At 53.1% G+C, this 23468-nt stretch overlaps 1 protein-coding gene across 4 annotated transcripts in view; it reads right to left on the reverse strand.

Moving 5' to 3' along the window:
• Positions 1–23468, reverse strand: part of USP9X (ubiquitin specific peptidase 9 X-linked) — a 1749911-nt gene that overhangs the window by 680859 nt on the left and 1045584 nt on the right. For all 4 annotated transcript variants that reach the window (XM_086934127.1, XM_086934125.1, XM_086934124.1 and 1 more), the window contains one exon: positions 4694–4819. In XM_086934127.1, coding sequence (XP_086790253.1) covers positions 4694–4819 — 126 coding nt within the window. The remainder of the gene's footprint in view (positions 1–4693; positions 4820–23468) is intronic.

Raw genomic sequence — 23468 nt, forward strand, 5'->3', positions numbered from 1 at the left:
AAAGGGGCTGGCACGCGACTAGGTCCTGCCCATGGGTGGGACCAGGAGGGGGGTGGTTACACCCTTCTCCCTTGTCCGGACTTTCCCCAGCTCAGGGGCTGGTGTGCCCCTGGAACTGGTTTAAGCCGGCATATGCACAGTGAGCACCGGGGTGCCACTTGCAGTCACCTTCCTCTCAGCCCTGCCTACCTGGGATACACAAAACCCTGTCTGGGATGGTGCTAGCACCGCCCCTGACAGGAAACCCTTTGTCCAAGCTCTCCTCGCTGGAAGGACTCCCAGCAGCAGGAGGTCAGACTTGTGTTTGTGGTGGCAGCATCCATTTTGTGGAGCTGAGGCTGTGTTAAGCTTTAACCGGGGTTCACAGTTACATACATGTCGTGTCCCTCTAGAAGGGTGGAATGCTAACGCCGTCGCCAGAATTGGCGAGGGGTTAGTATTCCAATTCGTATGACACCTTACTCGACATGTTTTGATAAAGCGATACCAAAGTTGGCAAATAACCGCGAGGATTATAAGGCACTTAAGAGTATATGGTACGCGTTATCATGTAACAGCTATTAGGACTTGGTTCCGCAAGCTGCAAACGGGCTCAGCTCATGCCAGAGCACCATCTCACATAATTCCCCGCACTCTGCCTTCAGGGTTGATAAGGCCTGCCATAGGAGTAACTGATAGGAATACATGTGTCCATTTTAGGGTTAGATATAGGAATACTATATCTAAAGCAAAGGGTGATTACACCACCTTGCCCCAGCTGTCGTGCAGCCAGTTGTGTCAGATTTGGATGGCCAGCCAGGGGTGGCATAATACATGCTGCAGCCCCTGGTAGGCCCTGGGTACACCTATGCCCTGGATACCCAAGGTATACTGTACAGTGATTGATAAGGTGGCCCAGTACCAATTGGTAAATGCACCTAAGGTACATGTGTGTCAATTTAGAGAGAGAACAGCTAGGCTGTGGGTCTGATTAGCAGGCTCACAGCCAGGGAAAGTCGTAAACCAGTGAAGCAAAAATCATCGCAATCATAGGATTGCAGACCCTACTCTCCTACAACGACTGCCTGTGGCGAGCCCGCCTTCAACATCCAGTCTTTGATGTAGGGGAAGACTGACACCCCTGACCTGCGTAGATGAGCTGCGACCACCGCCATCACTTTAGTGAACACCCAAGGGGCGCTGGTAAGGCCAAAGGGGAGCACAGCAAATTGAAAATGCTCCTGGCCTACCGTGACCCGAAGGTAACGCCGGTGGGCCGGCGAAAAGGGATGTGAAAATATGCGTCCTGCAAGTCCAATGCTACCATCAAGTCTCCAGGGCCTAGGGCAGCCAAGACCTGAGCCAGAGTCAAAATCTTGAACTTCTCCTTCCAGAGGAAGCGATTGACGTTCCGGAGGTCCAAGATGGAGCGCAGGCCCCCTTTCTCCTTTTTGGGGACCAGAACGTAGTGGGAATAACAACCACGTCCTACTTCTGGCCCAGGAACGCGCTTGATGGCCCCCTTGGCCAAGAGGACCGTGACTTCCAGTTGGAGAAGCGCAAAGTGATCCCCCGACATCCGGTGGTACTGAGGTGGCATGGTTAGGGGGGTAGACTCGAAGGGGAGGGAGTAGCCCCTTCGAACGATTTGCAGCACCCACCTGTCGAAGTGACAGAGCGCCAGTGGATGTTGAGTCCTGCCGCCGGCAAGCGTGGGGTGCACCCCAAAGCTTGGACTGGAAAGGCTTTAAGATGAATGCTGCGGGAGCGGAGGTGGACTAAGCCCCAAGCTGACCCCCTGTGCCACCACGGCGGCCACCACGCCCACGCTGAGGTTGGTTCTACGCAGGCTTCTGGCTGAATGTATGTGTAGGAGTGCCCCTTCCGTGGCCGGGTGTGTGGTGGAGAGACCTAAGGACTTGGCCGAAGCCCGAGAGTCACTGTCTGACTTATCGCCAAACAGGAGAGTACCATCAAAAGGCATGTCCATGAGGGAACTCTGGACATCACCTGAAAACCCTGTGGACTGCAGCCAGGCATGGCAACGCAAGGCCACCGTAGTGGAGATGGCTCTCCCCAAAGAGTCTAGGGTGTCCAGCCCACACCGAATGGCATCCTTCCCCTCTGCAACAGCTTGGAAAAGTACAGCCCGAACCTCCTCAGGGCACTGGGGAAGAGCTTGCACCACCGTGTCCCAGACAGCATGAGAGTAGCGTCTCAAGAGGTATGCAGGGTTGACTGTCTGCAGCCCCAGGCTGGCAGAGGAAAACAACTTCTTGCCAGCCTGGGGCATCAATAGGCACATCAAACTGCTCCAGTTTCTTCGATTCCTTATCCGCCGGAGCAGGAGGGAATTCGCTTTGGGAAGTGGAGGCTTGAGTGACCAGGCTCTCCGGGGTCGGATGATTTGTTAAAAAGGCAGGGTCACGCGGTGCCTGGCGATGACACCTGGCCACCTTTTTATCCACTGGAACCCCTGTGCCTGGTGTAGACCAGGTGCCCATCAAAACATCCATCAAGGCCTCATTGAACTGAAGCAGAGGTTCCATAGAACTTGCCGCCGGCTGAAGCACTTCAGTAAGGAGGTTTGTTTTGAGGGTAACAGTAGGCAGATCAAGGTCAAGAGCATCACCTGTTCTACAGAGCACCACAGTGTAGTGTGGAGCCTTTCTCCATTACACCGGGAGGAGACACAAACCCAGGCTCAGAGGAGAGGTCAAGGCCACATGCATCCTCAGAGTCCTCCGCCCACTCATGGTCGGACTCGCACTGCCGTGCAAGAGGGTCATCTGACCCCTCCCAGTCATCCCCCTCCTCTACGGCCCGAGGCATAGGCAGCAGGAGTGGGGGACGAACAGGGGAAAACAAATGCTCCAACGGCGTTGGGAACGGCGCTGGTTGGCGGGAGCCCTAGACCTGAATGGGCCGTCCATGGCGGCAAGAAATTTTTGCACCTGGGCCGGAGTCGGGACGGACCCGGATAGGGTGGGTAGGCCACAAGGCACCCAGGCTCCAACAGAGCCACAGAGGAAGGACCCCTGGCCCCCTCGTCCGGAGAACGACGGGGGGATGTCGGAGAGCGAACAAGCTTCTTCAACTTTTTCTTGTGACCTCTCTTACCCAATTCAGAGGGTGAAGAATTTGACCCCGAGGAGAGATGATGATGGCTCCGCGGTCGGTCCCTCAAGCGACCCCTGGACCTGGAACGGCGCGGAGACGACTGCCTGGCCTCCAGCAGCTTTCGAGACCGCTCCCGCAAAGCCTTCGGAGCCATGGCCAGACAGTCGGAACATGACCGGGAGTCATGGTCTCGCTCCAGACAGTAGACACAGACGCCGTAGTGGTCGCCCACAGACATCGTTCGGCAACAGGCACCGCAGGATTTAAACCAAGGGATCCCTACGTGGCACCAGGAGTCAAAGACTCAAAAGAAGTAGAGACAAAAGTCTCAAAAAGTGACTAGGGTACGTGCTCCAACAGGATCTGCGTTTGCTGGTGTGGAAAAAGAAAGAACTGACGTCAGAGCGCATGGGTGGCGCCTAAGTACTCTCCGTGACGTTATCTCAGCGCTTACGATGCCAGCGACGGACGCTGAGCCGCAGGACGCCACCTACCCACACGCAGAGGTACTGCTGACAAAAAACCTTCAGGATCCAGTCTGAAGCCTAGGGATAGTCTAAAGTAAGGAATCTATCACTGACGTGTCTCGTTCAGATGTGTCATTTCCAACATTCTCAGAAAGCAGCATGGGCATGCAGAATGCAGTTGGCTGCTTCGTGATAGTGACTTCAAGGAGTGACCATTCGAATGGGTGGAGGCCCGCCAACTACAGGAAAGTTTCACCTTCATTTTCAAGTCCCTGCTGAGGCTCAGCAGTTAAACGGTAGGTCAGGCCTACCCTGTTCCATGCAGGCCTCTGACAAGCTCCTACCAGTAACCTTAAGACTTATATCTTGTACACTGGATTTTGTGAACTGTCTCCAGGTTACCATTAAAAATCTGACTCGCTCTCAGGGCCAGTATAATGCTGACTTGCTATGGACCCTGAAGGAAGGGGTACCCTGGCCTTCAGTTAGACTGGTCCTGTTGTGGGGGTCCTAGAAGTGGGCACAGTAGACTCAATGTGGGTGAGGAATAAACATACATATATATATATATATACATATATGTGTGTGTGTGTGTGTGTGTGTCCATTTTTCACACCATCTCAGAGAAAATGTACTGTCTGATAAAGTGTGAAGCAATCACCGATTTACCTGGATGCATGATGCACACGTCTCAGATACAGGCAAGAGAGACACTGTCACAAATAACTGAGTCTCCCCTCGCCTGTGTTTACTGCATAGTATAATAGGGAAGCTAAGGGTATACCCTTACCAAATACTTCTCACTCCTCTTCGGTGTATAAAGTAGTGTAGATGCTTCAGGAAACCAAAAGTGAGACAATTGGGGTAAATTAACTTCTGATTTTTACGCTGAAGCGTATCTCAAATGTACAGCAAATAAAAGTATGTTGTAGAAAAATAAATATCCATAGTGAACACTTTTGGCACAGCTGCCATGGTCCAGTGTCAACAACAAGGATGGTTAACAGCCACAATTTGACTTAATGTTCCATGGTGTGTTGCTTCTGTTAGATAACTCATTAATACACTTAGTGAATGAAGGACAAAGAGGAAGGCCACAACTTAAAACAGCTTTGCAAAAAACATACCTTTTCATAGATTTTACTAATTTCATCATTGGAGCTGAAAACCAATGGAATAGAACCACAGCCTGACACCCAAATTATTTTCTGTATGGCTTTTATAACACAGATGTCAGGGATGAACTTTGAAGCCTAAAAAGAACACAAACCACAAAGTTACAAAAATAAAACAGCAAAACGTTTTAACAGGCATTTAGTAAATGTTCAGAAAAGACTTAAGTAAAATAAAGTTACAGACCTGTAACAATGATTCATAAGTGTGAGTAAATATAAATGCTCCTTATCCTATGGGTTTCCCCACGATAAGTGCTGTTCCCAAGATCTTTTTAATCCCTGTGAAAACTTGGCAGATTGGGTTAACCCCTTGGATTTACCAATTTCAAGCAGAAAGATGATGTATAGCTGATCCCAAATATACAAATTATCTATAAATGGGAGGGGGGCAGTGGGTTAACCACATCCCTCACTGTCGGCTCTTGTGTAAATGCATAGGCACCTGGATGATGAATAGCAAAAAGACAGAGTTCATACTTTTTCATCATCCTACTCCTTTCTGGTCCCACAATCTGTGATAAAAACCCTGGGCTTCAAAATGTATTCCAAATATAGCTGGATTACAAGACATAAACAACACTTTTAGCTACGGTGTTCAACACTGATACATGCATGTCTTCCTGGCCCGGCTACTGTAGTTTATCAGGGAGTTTGAAGAAAAAGTTACATACCTTCGGTAATACTCTTTCATGTTGATACCTAACCACAGATTCATTACTTTAGAACATCGCCCAAGAGCCTAGATTGTATCTGGTGAATTTTGTAGCAGTGGTCATGCACACAGTCATTTGCTCTTTGCAGCTTCATGCTGACTCAAAACAATCACAGAAGTGTCGAAGAAGAGCCGCCTAATAAGCACCACCCCTGTGCACAGCACTCTCAGACATGGAGCATGAACATATAACTGTAGGTTGCAGTGTGGGAAGGATTAACTAGGGACCTTATTAGATGTTACCAGAGTCAACTCTAGAGAACGGGCAGGTAGAAGGGTGGTGAGGAATTTGTCGTTATATAAAGTATCTATCAGCAAGAATTACTGAAGGGAATTAAGGGGGATTGGCTAAGAGCGTCAAGATAGCGGACGCACTTTAGGAGTGCTCCGGACCCCTCCGTCACCCCGCAGAGTCCCGCTGCCCCCGGTGTGCCCGTGGACTTGCCTCCCTGCCTTGCTCCTGTGGGCGCCCTCCTGGGCTGCTGAGAATCCGGGGGCTGGCTGGCTGTCTGCCGGGCTGTGTGTGGAGAGCAGCTGCCTGTGACTCCGCTGGCGGCCTTGCGGCGCCGCGCTATGGTTCTGGGGGGGGGGAGGGGGCGCTGCTCGGACCTCCTGGGGGCCTGGACTGTGCTGTACCGGTGTTTGCCGACTGCCGACTGACTCCCCCCCCCCCCCCCCACACACACTTGCAACGATTGAGTTTGAGAGGCGAGGAGGTCTTCACGCTGCTGCGGGGTGCGGCCCTCTGGGAGGGGGGATCGGACGCCGATCGGGCGGCAGGGGGGCAGGGTGCGAAACCCTGGGCCTGATCCGTGCCCGCCCTCCTCACCCTCGGAGTCCTAAAGGGTCGGTGGTTCCTCGACTGCCACCTCGGTCAGGCAGTGGCGCTTGGGATTCCAGGCGGGGGCCTGTGGCTGGCCCTACAGTTGGCTTTAAATCTACGCCTGACGCCTGGGTAGGGCCCGGTGCTGGCCCGGGCTACCCGGACCACTCTCCTGGCCCGGTGCACCCGCCCGGAACGGTGATCCTGGCTCGGGCGGCGTGTAGTCCTAGTCGTGGGCCCTTCCATTGGCTCCTGTTATCTGCGGCCGTGACGCCCTGTTCATGCCTTCGTTTTTGACCTTGGCCCTCCACGCTGCGGGCCCGGCGGCCGACGCCACATCCATCATCGGTGATCTGGCGAGCCTGGCACTGTTCTGTGATCCACTGAGGTCGCCGCAGAGTCCGATCAGATTGGCACGGGCGGTGAGGTCTTGCTGCGCCATGGGCCCCTCTTTTCCATCCTCTCTCCTAGCCTCCCGGCTGGCCGTATTACCCTCAGGGAGCCGTTGCCCCATCTCCGTCTTACCTGGAAGTCACCATGGTCCGAGATAAGATACCCAAGACCCCGGCTACCCAAACCAAGATCGATCGGTTTACCACCACTGATGCTGGGGCTGCCGCTGGTCTGCAGGCGCCGGTGGTCTTGTAGGTGCGGGTGCCCCTGCAGCGCCCAACCTCTCCGTCATTCTCCAGGCGTCGCAGTCCTCGGTTGAGGGCACGATTGTGGAGGTCCGTGTGGACATAACGCAAATCCGACTGAACCGTCGCAAAGCTAACACCCGGATTAAGGAAGCGGAGTCCCGAGTGTCTGCAGTGGAGGACAACGTCCAGCAACTCAAGGCCCAGGTGAACCCTGAACCGGCTCCTGTTCCACACACAGGAGCTCCACCGGCGGGCTGAAGATGCAGAAAACCATGCCTGCTGCAACAACCTTCGCCTGGTTGAATTTTCTGAGGGCGTGGAACAGGGTCGGGCAGCGGACTTTGTGGAACTCTGGATACGCTCCTGGATGCCCGAGGGCGCGCTCTCCCCTGGTTCACGATTGAGAGGGCACACAGATCGCTTGCCCCACAGCCACAACTAGGTGCCCCTCTCCGCGACCAATCATCCTGCGAATCTTCAACTACCGGGACAGAGACGCTATCCTGGCCGAATCACGGAAGAAACGACTTCCCGGGCACGAAACCTGACGATAATGGTCATCCCTGATTACACCCGGGAGGTCCAATCTCAATGTCGTTCCTTTGGTGAGGTCAAGCAGAAGCTGCTCTCGCTTAACATTCAATATAGGCTCCTCTTTCCGGCACGGCTGCGTGTGCTCTTTCAGGACAAATCCTTTTTCTTTGAGACTCCAGAGGAGGCATGGACATGGGTAAAAGAAGAACGGCTGTTGCGGACGCCTGCCCAAGACCACGTTCAACATACTGCCACTGGCGCCGCCCGGCGGGACATGCCGGTACTTTGTCCACGCCGCAGGCGCTCTGGGAGGCGCAGGGGCCAGCGAAATGCGCGCTCTGCCTCTCCGAAGGGCCCCTCACAGGGCCACATGCCTGGGCCACCCAGCGAGACCTCTCCGGCCAGGCGACGCTCTGGCTCCTTAGGCCGCCCGACCCCAGTTCGGTTTCGCCTCGACCGTCCTTGATAGATCTTCCGGACACAGATCTTTCCCGCAGGCCAACACTTCTCACCGGGCCGGCCTGAGCACATCACATCGATGTCAGCCTTTCCTATGATGTTGGGTTCCTGGTTGAGGTTGTCCGAGACCAGTGACCGAGACTAAGACCAGTATCCCATTTGGTCACTAACTGTTCACTGATGGTTATAAGACAAGAAAATCCTGCTAGGAGGATGGGTTGTCCACGACTTTCCCCATTTCCAAGCGTTTTTAGCTTGGTGTTTCAGTTCCCTGTTACTGTTCGGGTGACAGATATTTCCGGTTCCTGAAGAGTGGGGTGGGGGGCTGGAGCTCCTGCTCCCGTTTGCTTTGTTTTTTAGGTGTTATGTTTTTTGCACCACCTTTGTTCCATTACACCTGGGTGAAAACATCCCAAACATTGCTATGCTACCCTATTCACGGGCTCTGGGCGTTACCACGCCTCCAGTATCCCAGCTAAGCCGCCTCGCGGTCTGGCTTCCCCCATGGCCTCCTCCTGCTCGGCGACTCCAACGTGCTGTCATCGTTCCGCCTAATGTCCTGGAATGTTAATGGCCTGCTGGACAATATCAAGGGTGCAGCCGTCCTGCGATATGCCCAGCGTCAGGCAGTAGACACACTCCTGCTTCAGGAACCCTATCTACTAGGCCAACAATGTCCTTTCCTTGGCCGCTATGGCACTGTCTGGCCTTCTGGGTGTTGTAGGGGGTCCAGAGGGGTGGCAATTCTGGCACGTCGTACTCTTCCCCTAGTGGCGTGTTAGGTGACACATGACCCTCAGGGCTGCTTTATTCTTTTAGAAGGGACCATTGAGGATGGCCCGCTCAATCTGTTATCTATCTATTCCCCTCCGGCTCTGCTGGCCCCTACACTCTGCGGACTTAACCCGCTGATCGCTGCTTCGCCCCTTGGACTGACCGTGATGGGGGGTGACTTCAACGCCACTATGGACCCTGGCCTTGACACTGCGTCCCCTCTCTCTACTTCCAGGACTGTCCAATCCGGTCTCCTTTCCTCATAGGCGGCCAGCCTGGGTATCGGAGATGCCTGGAGTCCTTGGCACCCAACCACACTGCAATACACCCACACTTCTGCCTCTCACAGCACCCATGGATGCCTAGACTATGCTTTCCTGCCGATTCAGGACTGCCGAGCGCTCCAGGCAATTTCTATCTTCCTGAGAGACCTGTCGGACCACACCCCAATACTGCTTCATATAAGGGGCCTGAGGTATCTTCTGACTCAGGGGGCACAGTTTGCGCATCACTCACCCCCCTCCTCCATGTTCACTCATAGTTGACACCGCTGTGACATCACTTGGAATGCCACAGCGGTGAACATTCTGAGCGGAGCGCCCTGTGTGTGAAGCAGCGAGCGTTCTGGACGACAGCTGTGACTGGGGTCATTTTCTCCCATGAACTGTGCATAATAAATCTATTACAGAAACCATTACGAGTCTGCGGAGTGTCTCCCGGCTTTCTACACTGGCGACGAGGATGGGATACGGAAACCTAGGAGAATACTACGGAGACCCCAACACGCTGGTTTAAGCTGAGGAGTGAAAGGAGTTGGACGGCTTCGAGCAAGTAATTACCGAAGCAACCTCAAGAATGGTGGCGAGGTGCGTGGGGATGAAGGAAAACCAAATGTGATGAAGACAACTGTCAGAGGACCGGGTAAGGAGCACAGGCACCCATGCTCTTAATGGCATAGTCCTGCGAAGCCAAATTAGTGAAAGTTAGCCGGCCGCTGGTGAAAGGAGCTGTATGAAGAGAGCGAGTGGTTAGCGACGCCCTGTGTGTGGTTGCGGCTGGGACAGGGAAGAGCGACGTCGGAAGAGTATCTCCTCTCATGGTGTCTGAGCAAGCTAGGAACAACCTGGATGAGTGGAACGCACTGGGATTTACCTGGTGATAGCGGTTATACAGCGGGATCGGGCGCCTCCACGAGGGGAGTGCATGTGCATCCACCGCAGCGACCGCACCAATCAAGGTTGGCTGTGCGCTGTGGGGAGGGAGACCTGAGCGACACGGATGAGCACAAAGGTATCAGCAGTGCAAGGTGTGTAACATCAGCGGCGCAGGGAGGACGGGTGGAGGAGCAAGAAGACAAAGGTACCGGAGACCCTTACAGGGATACAGGGACGTGCTGTGTTGAAATACAGGAACTGCAGCGGCGAGTTGGTGCTTAGGAACATAACGGAAATGGTGCCAGCGCAGGTGTGAGGCTAGCAGTTCATGGACAGCAACCAGTTGTGGGGCATATGGTGGAGACCACGCAGGGCCGGAACTGACTGTGCGAGTCGCACCTACACTACGTAGCTCACACCCTCTGACTGTATAGGGGAAAAAAAAATGTAAAAGACAATAAAGATAAAAGGCACAGACAAAGCAAGAGAAACATTTGCTCCAGAACTGGTACAAGGTGAAGTGCAACAGTACCAGTCTAGTGAATGACTGTGTGAAGCATCTTTACAGCTATAGTTCCCTTTTTGTATCTTTTCTACCACCCCTGTAGTACTTCTATTTAGTCCGGTGCAATTGATCGCATCTAGGTGAAGAGGTCTTTGGAAATTTGTGTAGAGTAGCCCGAGGGGTGCATGCGCCTGTCTGCCGTATTCTAGCCATCCAAGGCAAGTTTCTGTTTTATTAATTGGCACCATTAACACTGCCATGCAGAACGTAACACCTCCCCCGTTCTTTCTGCCTAACCCTGGGGAGCCAACGCTCAAGTGGAACAAATGGAAAAAAGTGTTCCAAAACTATGCTGTGGTGTGTGGACCGATTTGGGGCTAGAAAGGAAGGTCGCTTTATTAATGCATTACTTGGGTGCGGAAGGTCAGGAGGTGTTGGAACACCTTCCAGAATTGAGCACGAATGATGCGAGAGGGCTGAATGAGTATGAATTGAACCTGAAAAAACTAGACTTACACTATTTACCGAAGATAAGCACCGTTATGGAGCGTTACCATTTTGGGAAAAAGGGGCAGAAGGAAGGAGAAACTATAGAAGAGTTTGTTTCGGAGTTGAGTAAACTAGCTGCAACATGTAAGTTCGGAGGGGCATGCGAAGAGAGAATCCGAGACCAGTTGGTGTTGACATGTAAGATAGAGCGCATAAGAGAGGAGCTATGGTTGAAAGATGATCCGCCCCTGGGAGAGGTCCTCATAGTAGCCAAACAAGTGTAACACATGATGCAATGTGTGAACGAAATAAAGCAGGATGGTGAGAACAAAGTCAAGGTCAATGAGGTGTCTGTGGAAAGTGAGAATGTGCTCACAATCAAGGAACAGAAAAAAGAACAAAGGGAGACAAGAGGGAGGGGGAGTTTCAGAGGAAACTGTTACCGGTGTGGCAAACAAGGACACATGGCGAGTGACCGGGATTGCCCAGCCCTAAAGTCAACATGCAGTAAGTGCAGAAAGAAGGGACACTACAAACAGTGTTGCAGAAGTGTCAAACAATTACAAGAGACAAGGCAGGGACAATTCCACCCAGGTTTGTGATGAAATTGTGCTACAGGTGCAGGGCGGGGTGGCGACAATCCCAAGGATGTAATAACGATAGAAGGGACAAACGTAGAAGCTATGTTTGACTCATGTTCGAAAATTACGATCATATCTGCAAAAGAGTATGTGTGTCGCACAGTAAACTCAAACTTAAGATGGATGTAAGGCCGGAGGCTAAGGTGGGCAGCCCATATGCATGAAAGGATATTTTTGGGGCACCGTGGGGTACAAAGACAGAGTGACAGCAACTAAAATCTGTTTGTCTAGAAAGGGTGACAACATCCTAGGGTGGCAAGCGCAGAAAGAACTGGGCATATACCTTAATCCCAATAAGAATCCCCAGATACTAGTCCAGGAGGTGGGAAAAGCCTTAGGGGGCATAGAAGAGTAGTTCAAAGAAGTATTTGCTGAAGAGTTGGGGTGCCTCAAATTATTCACATAGGATAAAGCTCAAAGAGAATTCCAAGCCAGTTTCGGCCAAAGCAAGGAACTTTCCCATCGCGATACAAGAGGCAGTTAAGGAGGAGCTAGACAAATTGTGCAGATTGGGGGTGATTGAACCGATAAAGGCAACAGAGTGGTTGGCACCAATAGTCGCAGCAAAAAAGTCGGATGACTCGGTTCAGCTATGCATTGATCTCAGGGCATTGAACAAAGTAGTCGTCAACAAATTCCCACTCCCGAACATCTCGCAAATGATGAGCACGCTGGAGAGAGCCAATATCTTTACCATTCTAGACCTGACTTCAGCATATTACCAAGTCAGGCTCCATCCTGACTCGCAGGAGCTTACAGCATTCATAACGCCAAAGGGGACATATAAATTCAAACGGATGCCATTCGGGTTAGTCTCTGCCGCAGCAGTTTTCCGAAGGATAATGTGCAACCTGCTCAGAGGCATTCCCGGGGTCATGTACTACAAGGACGATGTGCTGATTTTTGTGGAAAATAGCGAGCAACATGGAACCAGGCTGAGACTAGTTCTAGAGAAATTCAGGGAACAGGGACTCACCGTGAAGAGAGAAAAGTGTAATATTGGCTGTGCTGAAATAGAATTCCTGGGGCACAAGGTGACGGCAGAGGGAATACACCCCAAGCCAGACCTACAAAACACTATCATCAACCTCGCCCCACCCAAGAGCAAAGATGAAGTAAAATCATTCATGGGGATGATAGAGTTCTATAGCAAGTTTGTACAAAACTTTGCTAGACGAACCTATACTATACGCAACCTACTTAAAAAAAGGAGAGTAGTTCGACTGTAATGAGGAGTGCCAGAGAGAGTTTGAAGATACGAAAACAGCTCTCGCAGAAGCTCAGAGACTCAAATCCTTCATACCCAGGAGGCAGACAGTACTGAGATGCGAGTTCGAAAGGATTGGGAGCCGTCCTCCTGCAGATGGGCGAAAGAGGGGAAGAAACGAACAAGTTACTTACCTTCGGTAACGATATATCTGTAAGAAACATTAGTTAGTATTAGATTCCTTACCTTAGAATATCCCCAGGCGTCAGTCTGGATCCGGAAACCTTTGCGTAGCAGTACCCCTGCGCGCCGGTAGGCGTCGTCTGCAGGCGTCCCCTGCGGCTCTGCGTCCGTCGTTGGCGTCGTGATGACGTCGCTGGAGTATATAGACGCCGTCTTCGTGCGCTGATGTCAGTTCTTTGCACACAGCTTTTCCGCGCCAGAACACGCAGAGCCATGTGAGAACCAACACTGGTGCCATTTGGAACTAGGGCCCTGAAAGGGATGTCCTTAACCCTAGGTATCAGTTCGCAGAACGGGGAGGATGGGTGAGTCTGTAAGGAATCTAATACTAACTAATGTTTCTTACAAATATATCGTTACCGAAGGTAAGTAACTTGTTCATCTGAAAGAAACACGTTAATATTAGATTCCTTACCTTAGAATAGATACCCCAGCAATACCAACCCCGGTGGTGGGTCTGCGAACCAATACATTCCTACACCAGAAAATCCTGGAGGACAGAACGGCCAAAGAAGCCATCCCTCCGGACTTGACTGTCCAGGCAGTAGTGCCTCGCAAAGGTGTGCAGCGAGGCCCATGTAGCCGCCTGGCAAATGTCCTGCAAGGGGACTCCCCGGCCCAGGGCAGTAGTAGCCGCCGTGGCCCGAGTGGAATGGGCCCTCAGCCCAACAGGAGGCTCCTTCCGAGCCAAAGAGTAGCACGCTTTGATGCACAGAACGACCCACCGAGAGAGGGTCCGTTTATGTACCGCCCGTCCCTTCTTCGCACCCACGTAGCCAACAAACAGTTGGTCATCCACCCGGAACTGGCTTGTGCGATCCATATAAAATGAAAGCGCACGTTTTGGGTCCAGACGATGGAGCCGCTCTTCATCCTTTGAAGGATGCGGAGGAGGGAAGAAGGAGGGTAAGGTGATGGACTGCCCGATGTGAAAAGCAATGACAACTTTGGGCAGGAAAGAAGGCCTAGTTCTCAGAACCACCTTATCTGGATGAATGGACATGAAAGGAGGTTTGACAGAAAGAGCCTGGAGCTCACTCACCCTCCTGGCAGAGGTGATGGCAACCAGGAAGGCCGTCTTTAAAGTCAGGAGACGGAGAGGACAAGAATGAAGCGGCTCAAAGGGAGCACACATCAAGAATGTTAGAACCAGGTTCAAGTCCCACTGAGGCATCACAAACGGAACAGGTGGATACATGTGTGTGATGCCCTTCAAGAATCTCGTTACAATGGGGGACTTGAACAAAGAAGGTTGATCAGGCAGCCTCAGAAAGGCAGAAAGGTAGCCCTTGATAGTGCCCAGAGCAGAGCCCTGCTGGGCAAGAGAAAGAAGGAAGAGAAGAACCTCTGAAAGAGGGGCAGAGAGAGGATCCACAGCCTTTGCTGTGCACCATGCCACAAACTTGTTCCACTGACAGGCGTATACCGATTTCGTGGAGGAACGCCTGGCTGCCAGAATCACATCACAAACTTCAGGAGGCAAGTCAAATGGCCTCAACTGTCGCCGCTCAATCTCCACGCATGGAGGTGGAGGCTGGACAGGTTCGGGTGGAGGACCGTCCCCTGTTTCTGCGACAGAAGGTCCTCCTGAAGGGGCAGGCGGATCGGGGGACCGACTGACATGTTGAGTAGCTAGGGATACCAGTATCTTCGAGCCCAGTCCGGAGCCACAAGGATGACTTGGGCCCGGTCGCGCCTGATCTTCTTCAACACTCTGGGCAGAAGTGGTATAGGCGGAAAGGCGTATAACAGACCGCAACTCCACTCGCGCCGAAAGGCGTCGCCGTGCGAGTGCCGTCTTGGAAACTCCAACGAGCAGTACTGATGACATTGAGCGTTCTCTTCTGTGGCGAATAGATCTAACCAAGGCTCTCCCCATTGCCGAAAGAGACCTTGCGCCACGTCCGAGTTCAGACGCCATTCGTGATCCATCGAGCACCGACGGCTGAATTCGTCCGCCCTGGTGTTCAGAGAACCTGCCAGGTGTTGAACCGTCAGAGTCACGCCCTGACGTTCCAGCCATTGCCAGAGGCGCAGAGCCTCTTGGCAAAGGGTCCACGACCCCACCCTGCCCTGTTTGTTGCAGTACCACATGGCGGTGGTGTTGTCCGTGAACACCTGCACTACACTCCCGTTGACAAAGGGGAGGAACGCTTTCAGTGCCAAACGAATCGCCCGCAGCTCCAGCAGGTTTATATGGAGCCGGGACTCCGCCGGAGACCAGATGCCTCTGATCTCTGCCTCTCCCAAGAGGCCTCCCCAGCCCTGGAGGGACACGTCTGTCACAACAACGTGCTCCGGTTGGGGAAGGGATCTGCCTCTGACCCAATCGCGGTCCGTAAGCCACCACTGCAGTTGTCTTGCAGTGCCCTCTGAGATCAAGACATGGTCGGACAGGTTGCCCTGATGCTGGGCCCACTGAAACTTCAGGTGCCAGTGCAGAGCCCGCATCCGCCACCGGGCGTGATGCACCAGAAGGATGCAGGAAGCCATCAGCCCCAGCAGCCGCAGCGTCAACCTGACCGAAACCCGGGATAACGGCTGAAAGATGGGAATCAAAGCCTGTATATCCTGGACTCGCCGTTCCGGAGGATAGACCCGAAACTGCGCCGAGTCGAGAACCGCTCCGTTGAAAAGGAGCTTTTGAGAGGGACACAGGTGTGATTTCGGCACATTGATGGAGAACCCCAGCTCGTGCAGGAGGTCTGCCGTCATCTGAAGGTGGTGGACGACTGTCTGGGGCGAGCCCGCCTTCAACAACCAGTCGTCTAGATAGGGGAAGACTGAAACCCCCAATCTGCGCAGATGAGCTGCGACCACCGCCATCACCTTGGTGAACACCCGTGGGGCGCTGGTAAGGCCGAAGGGGAGCACGATAAACTGAAAATGCTCGAGGCCTACCGTGAACTGCAGGTAACGCCGGTGGGCCGGCAGGACGGGGATGTGAAAATACGCATCCTACAAGTCCAACGCTACCATCCAGTCTTGCGGGTCTAGAGCAGCCAAGACCTGAGCTAAAGTCAACATCTTGAACTTCTCCTTCCGGAGGAAGCCGTTGACGTTCCTTAGATCCAAGATAGGACGTAGGCCCCCTTTGTCCTTCTTGGGTACCAGAAAGTAGTGGGAATAGCAACCACGTCCTACTTCTGGCCCAGGAACGCGCTCGATGGCCCCCTTGGCCAAGAGGGCCGTAACTTCCTCCCTCAGAAGTGCCAAGTGGTCCCCCGACACACGGTGGTTCTGCTGTGGCATGGCTGGAGGAGTTGTCTCGAAGGGGAGGGAGTAGCCCCTTCGGACGAGCTTCAGCACCCACCTGTCCGATGTTATTGTGCGCCAGTGGGAGAGGTGATAGCGAACCCTGCCTCCCACCGGTGTCACATGGGCCTGAAAGCTCGGACTAGGAGGATTTAGTGGCAGATGCTGCAGGGGGAGGTGTGGCCTGACCTCGCCGCTGTCCCCGACCGCCACCACGGTGGTTTCCACGGCCGCCACCGCGTTGATAAGTCTGTTGCGGCGCGTGGCTGGCAGCACGTGTGGGACCGCCCCTTCCTTGGCCACGAAAGGAGCGAAACGAACCCGTTTGCTGGCGCTGGGTCGAGAGACCTAAGGACTTGGCCGTGACCCTGGAGTCCTTGAAGCGCTCCAGCGCGTGGTCCGCTTTGTCGCCAAACAGGCGACTGCCATCAAACGGCATGTCCATCAATGCATTCTGGACATCAGCCGAGAAGTTGGCGGATCTCAGCCAGGCGTGGCGACGAGTCGCCACCGTCGTGGACATCGCTCTGCCCAGCGAGTCGGTCGTATCAAGACCACACCTGATGGAATATCTTGCTGCGTCTCGGCCTTCAATCATAGCCTTGCCGAGCTTAGCCCGTACCTCCGGGGGGCATTCAGGCAGCAGGTCCGCGACCGTGTCCCACAGAGAGTGGGTGTAACGGCTCAAGAGGCACGCGGTGTTGCAAGACCGTAGTCCCAGACCTTTTTGCCATACTGGTCGTACCTCTTTGATTCCCTGTCGGGTGGGGCCGACGGGAATGCGGTCTGGGAGGTGGAGGCCTGGATCACCAGACTCTCAGGGGTGGGGTGGGTGGACAGAAACTTGGGGTCGTCCGCACACGGACGGTGGCGTCTGGCCACGTTCCTATCAACAGGCGAACCTGAAGCAGGCCTGGACCACGTGCCCAAAAGAACATCCGTTAAGGCCTCGTTAAACGGCAGCAGTGGCTCCTGTGGGCATGACTGCGGTTTGAGGACCTTGGGGAGGATGTTAGTCCTCACGGCCGCGACGGGGAGCTCAAGGTGTAAGGCCTTGGCAGCCCTCATCAACACCACTGAATAGGCAGCCCCCTCCTCCGTAGCCACGGTAGGAGGTGAGACAAAGCCAGGGTTGGGGGAGTCATCCAGACCACTGGCGTCACCCAAGTCACCTGTCCAGTCCATGTCATACTGACACTCGCGTGTCAGAGGGTCCTCAGACCCCTCCCACCCCTCTCCGTATTCTACATCCTCACCATACTCGGAGTCAACAATGTAGACCGGCTCCTCTGGGTTCACAGGCCCCATCGGCGGCGAGCCCGGCGTCGATCGACGCCGGTCTGACTCCGCGTCTGGATTCAGAGAGGGAATGGGGACGGCGCCGCCCATAGCCGGCGCCGGAGCACCGGCGCCGGAGAGGCCGGTTGACGAGCCGGCGTCGACCCCGAGGGCCCCTGCGGCGCCAGGATCGGAGCCGTCGGCGGCGCCGGGGCCCGAGCACCCGACGGCGTCGAGGCAGGGTCACCCGAGCCGCTAGGGCCCCCAGACGGGTTCACAAGGCCCGAAGGCGCCACGGAACCCGCCGGAGGAGAAAGAGCCCTCATGGCCACGAGGAACGCCTCTATCTCCTCGGGGGACGCGCCTTGCCCAGAGACCGCAGGGTATGGAGCAGGCCGCGTCGGCGACTCACGCGGAGCCGCGGGGGTGGGGCCACCCGAACCCCCGGCCGCCTCGTGCGAGCGTCGGGGGTACGATGACGATGCCCCGACTTTTTGTGCTTCCTACCTGAGGAACCAGAAGAATGGTGACGACTCCCGGAGCGCCCGTGACGGCTCCGCGACCGCTCCTCGATCGCTCCCTTGACCTCCGGCCGGACCGGGACCGCTCTCGACGCGGGGCCGACACCCGGAGCTCGAGCAGCTTGCGGGACCGCTCCCGCCTAGCTTTATTAGTCAAGGCCCGGCAGTCGACGCAGGCGTCCACGTCGTGGTTGGGGCCCAGGCACTGGAGGCAGAGTCGGTGATGATCCGTGACCGACATCGTCCGGTCACAGTCGTCACAGTTCTTAAAACCGGGCATCCTACCGGCAACGTAGAAGATTCAGAGATCAAAAAAGATCAAAAAACTTGGTCAAAGACCGGAGTACTGCTCTTCGGATCTGCGCTAACTGGGCCGGAATAAAGAAGAACTGACGTCAGCGCGCGGAGGCAGCGTCTATATACTCCAGCGACGTCATCACGGCGCCAACGACGGACGCGGAGCCGCAGGGGACGCCTGCAGACGACGCCTACCGACGCGCAGGGGTACTGCTACGCAAAAGTTTCAGGATCCAGACTGACGCCTGGGGATATTCTAAGGTAAGGAATCTAATACTAACGTGTTTCTTTCAGATAATAGCGTTTGCTTCGAGTTCGCTTCGAAAAGCAGAGTTGAATTACTCGGTGATCGAGAAAGAAGCACTGGCGGTGCATTGGGCTATAAGCAAATTCCGAGACTTTGTGAGGGGAGTGAAGTTTTATGTGAGGACAGATCACAAGCCACTGGTGGAAGTTTTCAGTAAGAAGGGGCTAGACGCCATTTCAAGCAGAATACAGAGATGGGTTGTGAATCTTCAGAAGTTCACGTTTGGTATTGAATACGTGCCAGGAGTAAGGAATCTGGCGGCTGATTGTCTTTCACGCCTGGTGAAGGAAACGAAAGAGGTCTCGGTTGAAACAGAGGAGGTAGTGAAGGACGAAGAAGAGACTCCATTGGAGAATGTGTGCATCCTTACCCAAGGCGCCATTGAAGAAGGAAGTTGGAAAGAGACTAAGGAATGATGAACTCCTAAAAGAAGTCTGTGAAAAGACCCAAGAGGGGTGGAAGGACAGAGATAAACTGAAGGAAGCGCTGAAACCATTTTGGATGGTCAGAAATGAACTATCGTTCTCGGAAGGGTGCCTGTTTAGGGGCACAAGGCTGATACCACCAGAGAGCTTAAGAAAACGTCTGGTCAACCTGGCCCATGAAGGGCACTTAGGAATTACCAAAACGAAGCAAAGACTGCGGGCAGACTATTGGTGGCCCAGTATGGACATCGAAATCGAGAGGGAGGTAAGAGAATGTGTACCGTGCTCAAACAGGGACAAGGTGCTGAAACAGCACACCCCTCCCATGCAGCGCAGGCCACTCCCAGTGGGGCCATGGATGGAGGTGGCATTGGATATTGTGGGCCAATGACCGGCGAACATCGAACACCCTACATCCTGGTACTCATGGACTTGTATTCCAGGTGGCCGGAGGTGAAGTTTGTGTCTGAGATCACAACCAAGGTCGTCGTAGATTTTCTGCAAGAAGTGTTCCTCAGAGAAGGGTTGCCTAGTAGCTTATTGACGGTCAATGGTGTGCAACTAGGTTCCAAAAAAATGCAAGAGTTCCTAGGAAACAGTGGTATTGCACACAAGAGGTGTGCGCTGTACCATCCAAAGACCAATGGAATGGTGGAACGATTCAATAAAACCGTCAAGTAAGGGATTGAACTTGCACGGGCCAATGAATTGAGTTGGAGGAATGAAGTGGTGAAACGTATGGAAGCTTACAGACTTACCCCTCCTCAAACCACGGGCATCACACCTTTTGAACTTCTTAGAGTAAGGAAACCCAACACAAGATTAGTACCAGGGTGGATAGGGTGGTACAAAGGTTGGACTGGCCAACCTAGAGAGTCACAGTGGCAGAACAGAGAACGCAAAGCTATGAATGACAGGAAAGCCAGGTTTCATAGGCTGCACTCTGTCAAAGAGGTGAAATTCCGTGTGGGAGATGTGGTCAAAATGAAAGCACCCACAGGTAAAGCAATTTGGTCCGAGTTCACTAGACCTACCAAAATAGTGAAAGTCTTTAGGAATGCCATGAAAACCCAAGAGGGGAAGATTTGGAACGTGGGGAGGGTGGTGAAATACGTTGCCCCCCCTGTGGACAGTGACAACAGATCCAGGAGTGAAGGAGAAGCTCAGGGTGGTTGGGAAACGCCAGACCCGGGGAGTTCATGAGGGGCCATCACTTCTCGCAGGTCTAGTCACAGAGAGATCAGACTCCTAGGGTATCTGGGGCACTATGTAACCTAGTGATTACTGTTTTTTCCCTTTTCCTTTCTGTACACGGTTGTTCTTAGTTGTGTATAGGAGGGGGATGTGTGGTATCTCCTGACTCAGGGGGCACCGTTTGCGCATCACTCACCCCCCTCCTCTAGATTCACTCATAGTGGAAATCCGCTGTGACATCTCTTGGAATGCCACAGCGGTGAACGTTCTGAGCGGAGCACACTGTGTGTGAAGCAGCGAGCGTTCTGGGCGACAGCTGTGGCTGGGGTCATTTTCTCCCTTGAACTGTGCATAATAAATCTATTAGAGAAACCATTACGAGTCTGCGGAGTGTCTTTTACCAGCTTTCTACAGGGCCCTTCCCCCATCTTCCCGACCGCTTTGGCGACTCAACGCTTGGTTCCTCCAAGACGAGGCGCTCAAGGACAGCATTGGTGCTGAACTCGATACCTACTTCACCACTAACCAAGGCTCTTTGTCCTCCTCTCGCACCCTTTGGGAGGCTGATAAGGCCACCATTCGGGGGTTCAACAAGGGCCAGTTGAAACTCACGCGCGCGGCACGTGACTCCCAGCTCACACATTTGGAAGCACAAGCTGCCCTGATTGAGGCGTTGAACCAGAGGATAGGTCTGATGTTCAGGAACGGAGACTGGCATTCCTACGAGACGAGCTCAGACAGACCTCTCTGGAAGCCGCCAAGCTTCTTTGGCGTTCGGCTGTGGAGATAAAAATGGGAAGAACCTCCACCGCCTCGCCACCTACCCTATGGCCAACCGTATCATACCGGAAATGGCGGACGCAGACGGTAAGCTCCCCAGCGCCCCGGTAGCGGTGGTCCAATGCTTTGCCTCCTACTACGCTGCTCTCTATTTGGCATGGTTGCCTGGTCTTTCTCTCTCTGACCTCCTCCAACGGGAAGAGTTCCGTCTTCCACGCCTTAGCGATTCCAACACGCCTGTGTTGGACCTTCCGCTCACCCCTGCGGAGGTGTCAGATGCCATTTCGCACCTGGCGGCTGGTAGGACTCCTAGGCCAGACGGGCTCCCCCAGGAGTTTTATTCGTCCTACCGCGATACCCTGCTTCCATCTCTCATAACGATGTACTAGGAAGCGGTGGAGTGCGGCTCATTCCGGCCAGAGACGGATCTCGCTACCATCGTAGTGATTCCAAAGTCCTAGCCCCCCTCGCAATGCTGCTTGGACTATCGTCCCAATTCGCTCACCAATACGGAGCTCTAGATCTTCGCTTCCATATTGGCCAATCGCATACGGCCGCATTTAGCCCAGCTTGTCTATCCTGACCAATGCGGCTTCATGCCTCTTCGAGAGACTAGACACTGTCTCAGACGCCTTCATCTTGCCCTTGCGAACCGACACCTGCTGACTCCATACTTGTCCCTTCTCCTTATTGATTTTGAGAAGGCTTTCGACTCCGTTGACTGGAGCTACTTAGATGCGGTGTTGGACCAGAGGGGCTTTGGCACTCCTTTCCCCAACTTAGTGAGACTACTCTATCACCATTCCCGGGCACAGGTCCTCGTTAACGGCGCTCTATCCCGCCTCTTCCCCATTGGACGGGGTACGCGGCAGGGCTGCCCCTTCTCCCCCATCCTTTTTGCTCTGGCAAAGGAGCCGTTCGTCTGCCTTGTCCGCAATGACCACTCCTGGACTGGCTGGAGTTGGACCGGCCTAGCGGAGGATGAAATTGCGTTATACGCAGATGATGTGCTGCTGTTCCTAGTTGACCCGGCCCGATCGGGACCTCGCTGCCTGTGGGCACTGGCCATTTTTGAACGTGTTTCAGGCCTGCGGCTTAACCCGGCCAACCTTGCACTTATCGCGCAAGTGCTTTGACTGGCAGTCTTTGATTCCACTTCAGCGGCTGTCTTTTAAGTACTTGGGGATTTGGGTCTCCATTCTCACCGACCTCGCAGGGGAGCTCAATGTCACCCAGCTGGTTAGGCGGGTCCGCGCCGACCTCCTTAAATGGCGCACGTTGCCCCTGAACCCTCTAGGCAGGATAGCCCAATACAAAATGATGATATTACCTCGTTTTTCTGTACATGCTCCAGAACAAGCATCTCTCTTTTGATAGATTTTGATTCCGGGACATGGACGGCATGGCCACTAAATTCCTTTTGGTGGTGGGGGGGGGGGGAGAGAGGGGTCAGAGGTCCAGGCTGGCCCTGGCCTAATGCTGAATCCCACCTTTTCACGGAGGTCTCGGAATTCCATCATGCATACCTCTACATTACCTACCCATTCTAAAAAGACAGATATGAACATAATAACAAAAACTCACATTAAACTAACAAAAAATATATTCAAAGTAGACCTCTATGATTATTGAGAGAGAGAAGTCCTACCAATTAATCGCTTTCTGATCTGTACATTATTTACAAAGAAGTCCTTCTTTCTCTATATATATATAACAAATTTATAGTACATGCAAGGGTCTTTGATGCGTACGTCTATTTTGAATATTTTTTGTTAGTTTAATGTGAGTTTTTGTTATTATGTTCATATCTGTCTTTTTAGAATGGGTAGTGAATGTAGAGGTATGCATGATGGAATGAATGAATGACAATAGGATAAGATTAACTGTTTTTTGTTGTTGCTTCAATTGCATTTTGTATTGTTTAATTGTAGTCAGATAATTTGTTATTTAAAATCATTTTTACGTGTCATAAAGTAATTTGTATTTATGTATAAATAGACAAACTACAAAACAAAAAAGAAAAATAATAAAATAATGTTTTGAATAAATTACATGACTTTTTCTTACTTATAGCATCCTTTTCTTGAAGTATTTGTGAAACATTTCATTGAAAAAGTAATATAGATCTACTCAGAGGTACCCCCCCCCCCCCCCCCCCAAGTTATTCATCACTAAGTCATACTCAATGGGCAGGCAGGCTGACTCAATACACTACCTTGTGGTGTGGTACCAAGTTCCGGGAAGTTGCTTCCCTGTCAGGGTTCCGGCAATGGGATCTCATCGGGGTAACCTTGTTGGGTGACGTCTAGAGCGGTACTCCTATCCGATCCTTTTTAAGACTTACAGGCTAGACACTCCCTCCATCCCTCTCAATTCTTCCGATACCTGCAGTTGAGTCATGCCCTTCACTCCCACATTCCAGATGGCACGTCCCTGCCCGAATATAGCCAGACAGAGGCGCAAGTTCTGACCGGTGATTTGAGGAAGG

The sequence above is a fragment of the Lissotriton vulgaris genome, chromosome 8, assembly GCF_964263255.1.
Source record: "Lissotriton vulgaris chromosome 8, aLisVul1.2, whole genome shotgun sequence".
NCBI lineage: Eukaryota > Metazoa > Chordata > Amphibia > Caudata > Salamandridae > Lissotriton > Lissotriton vulgaris.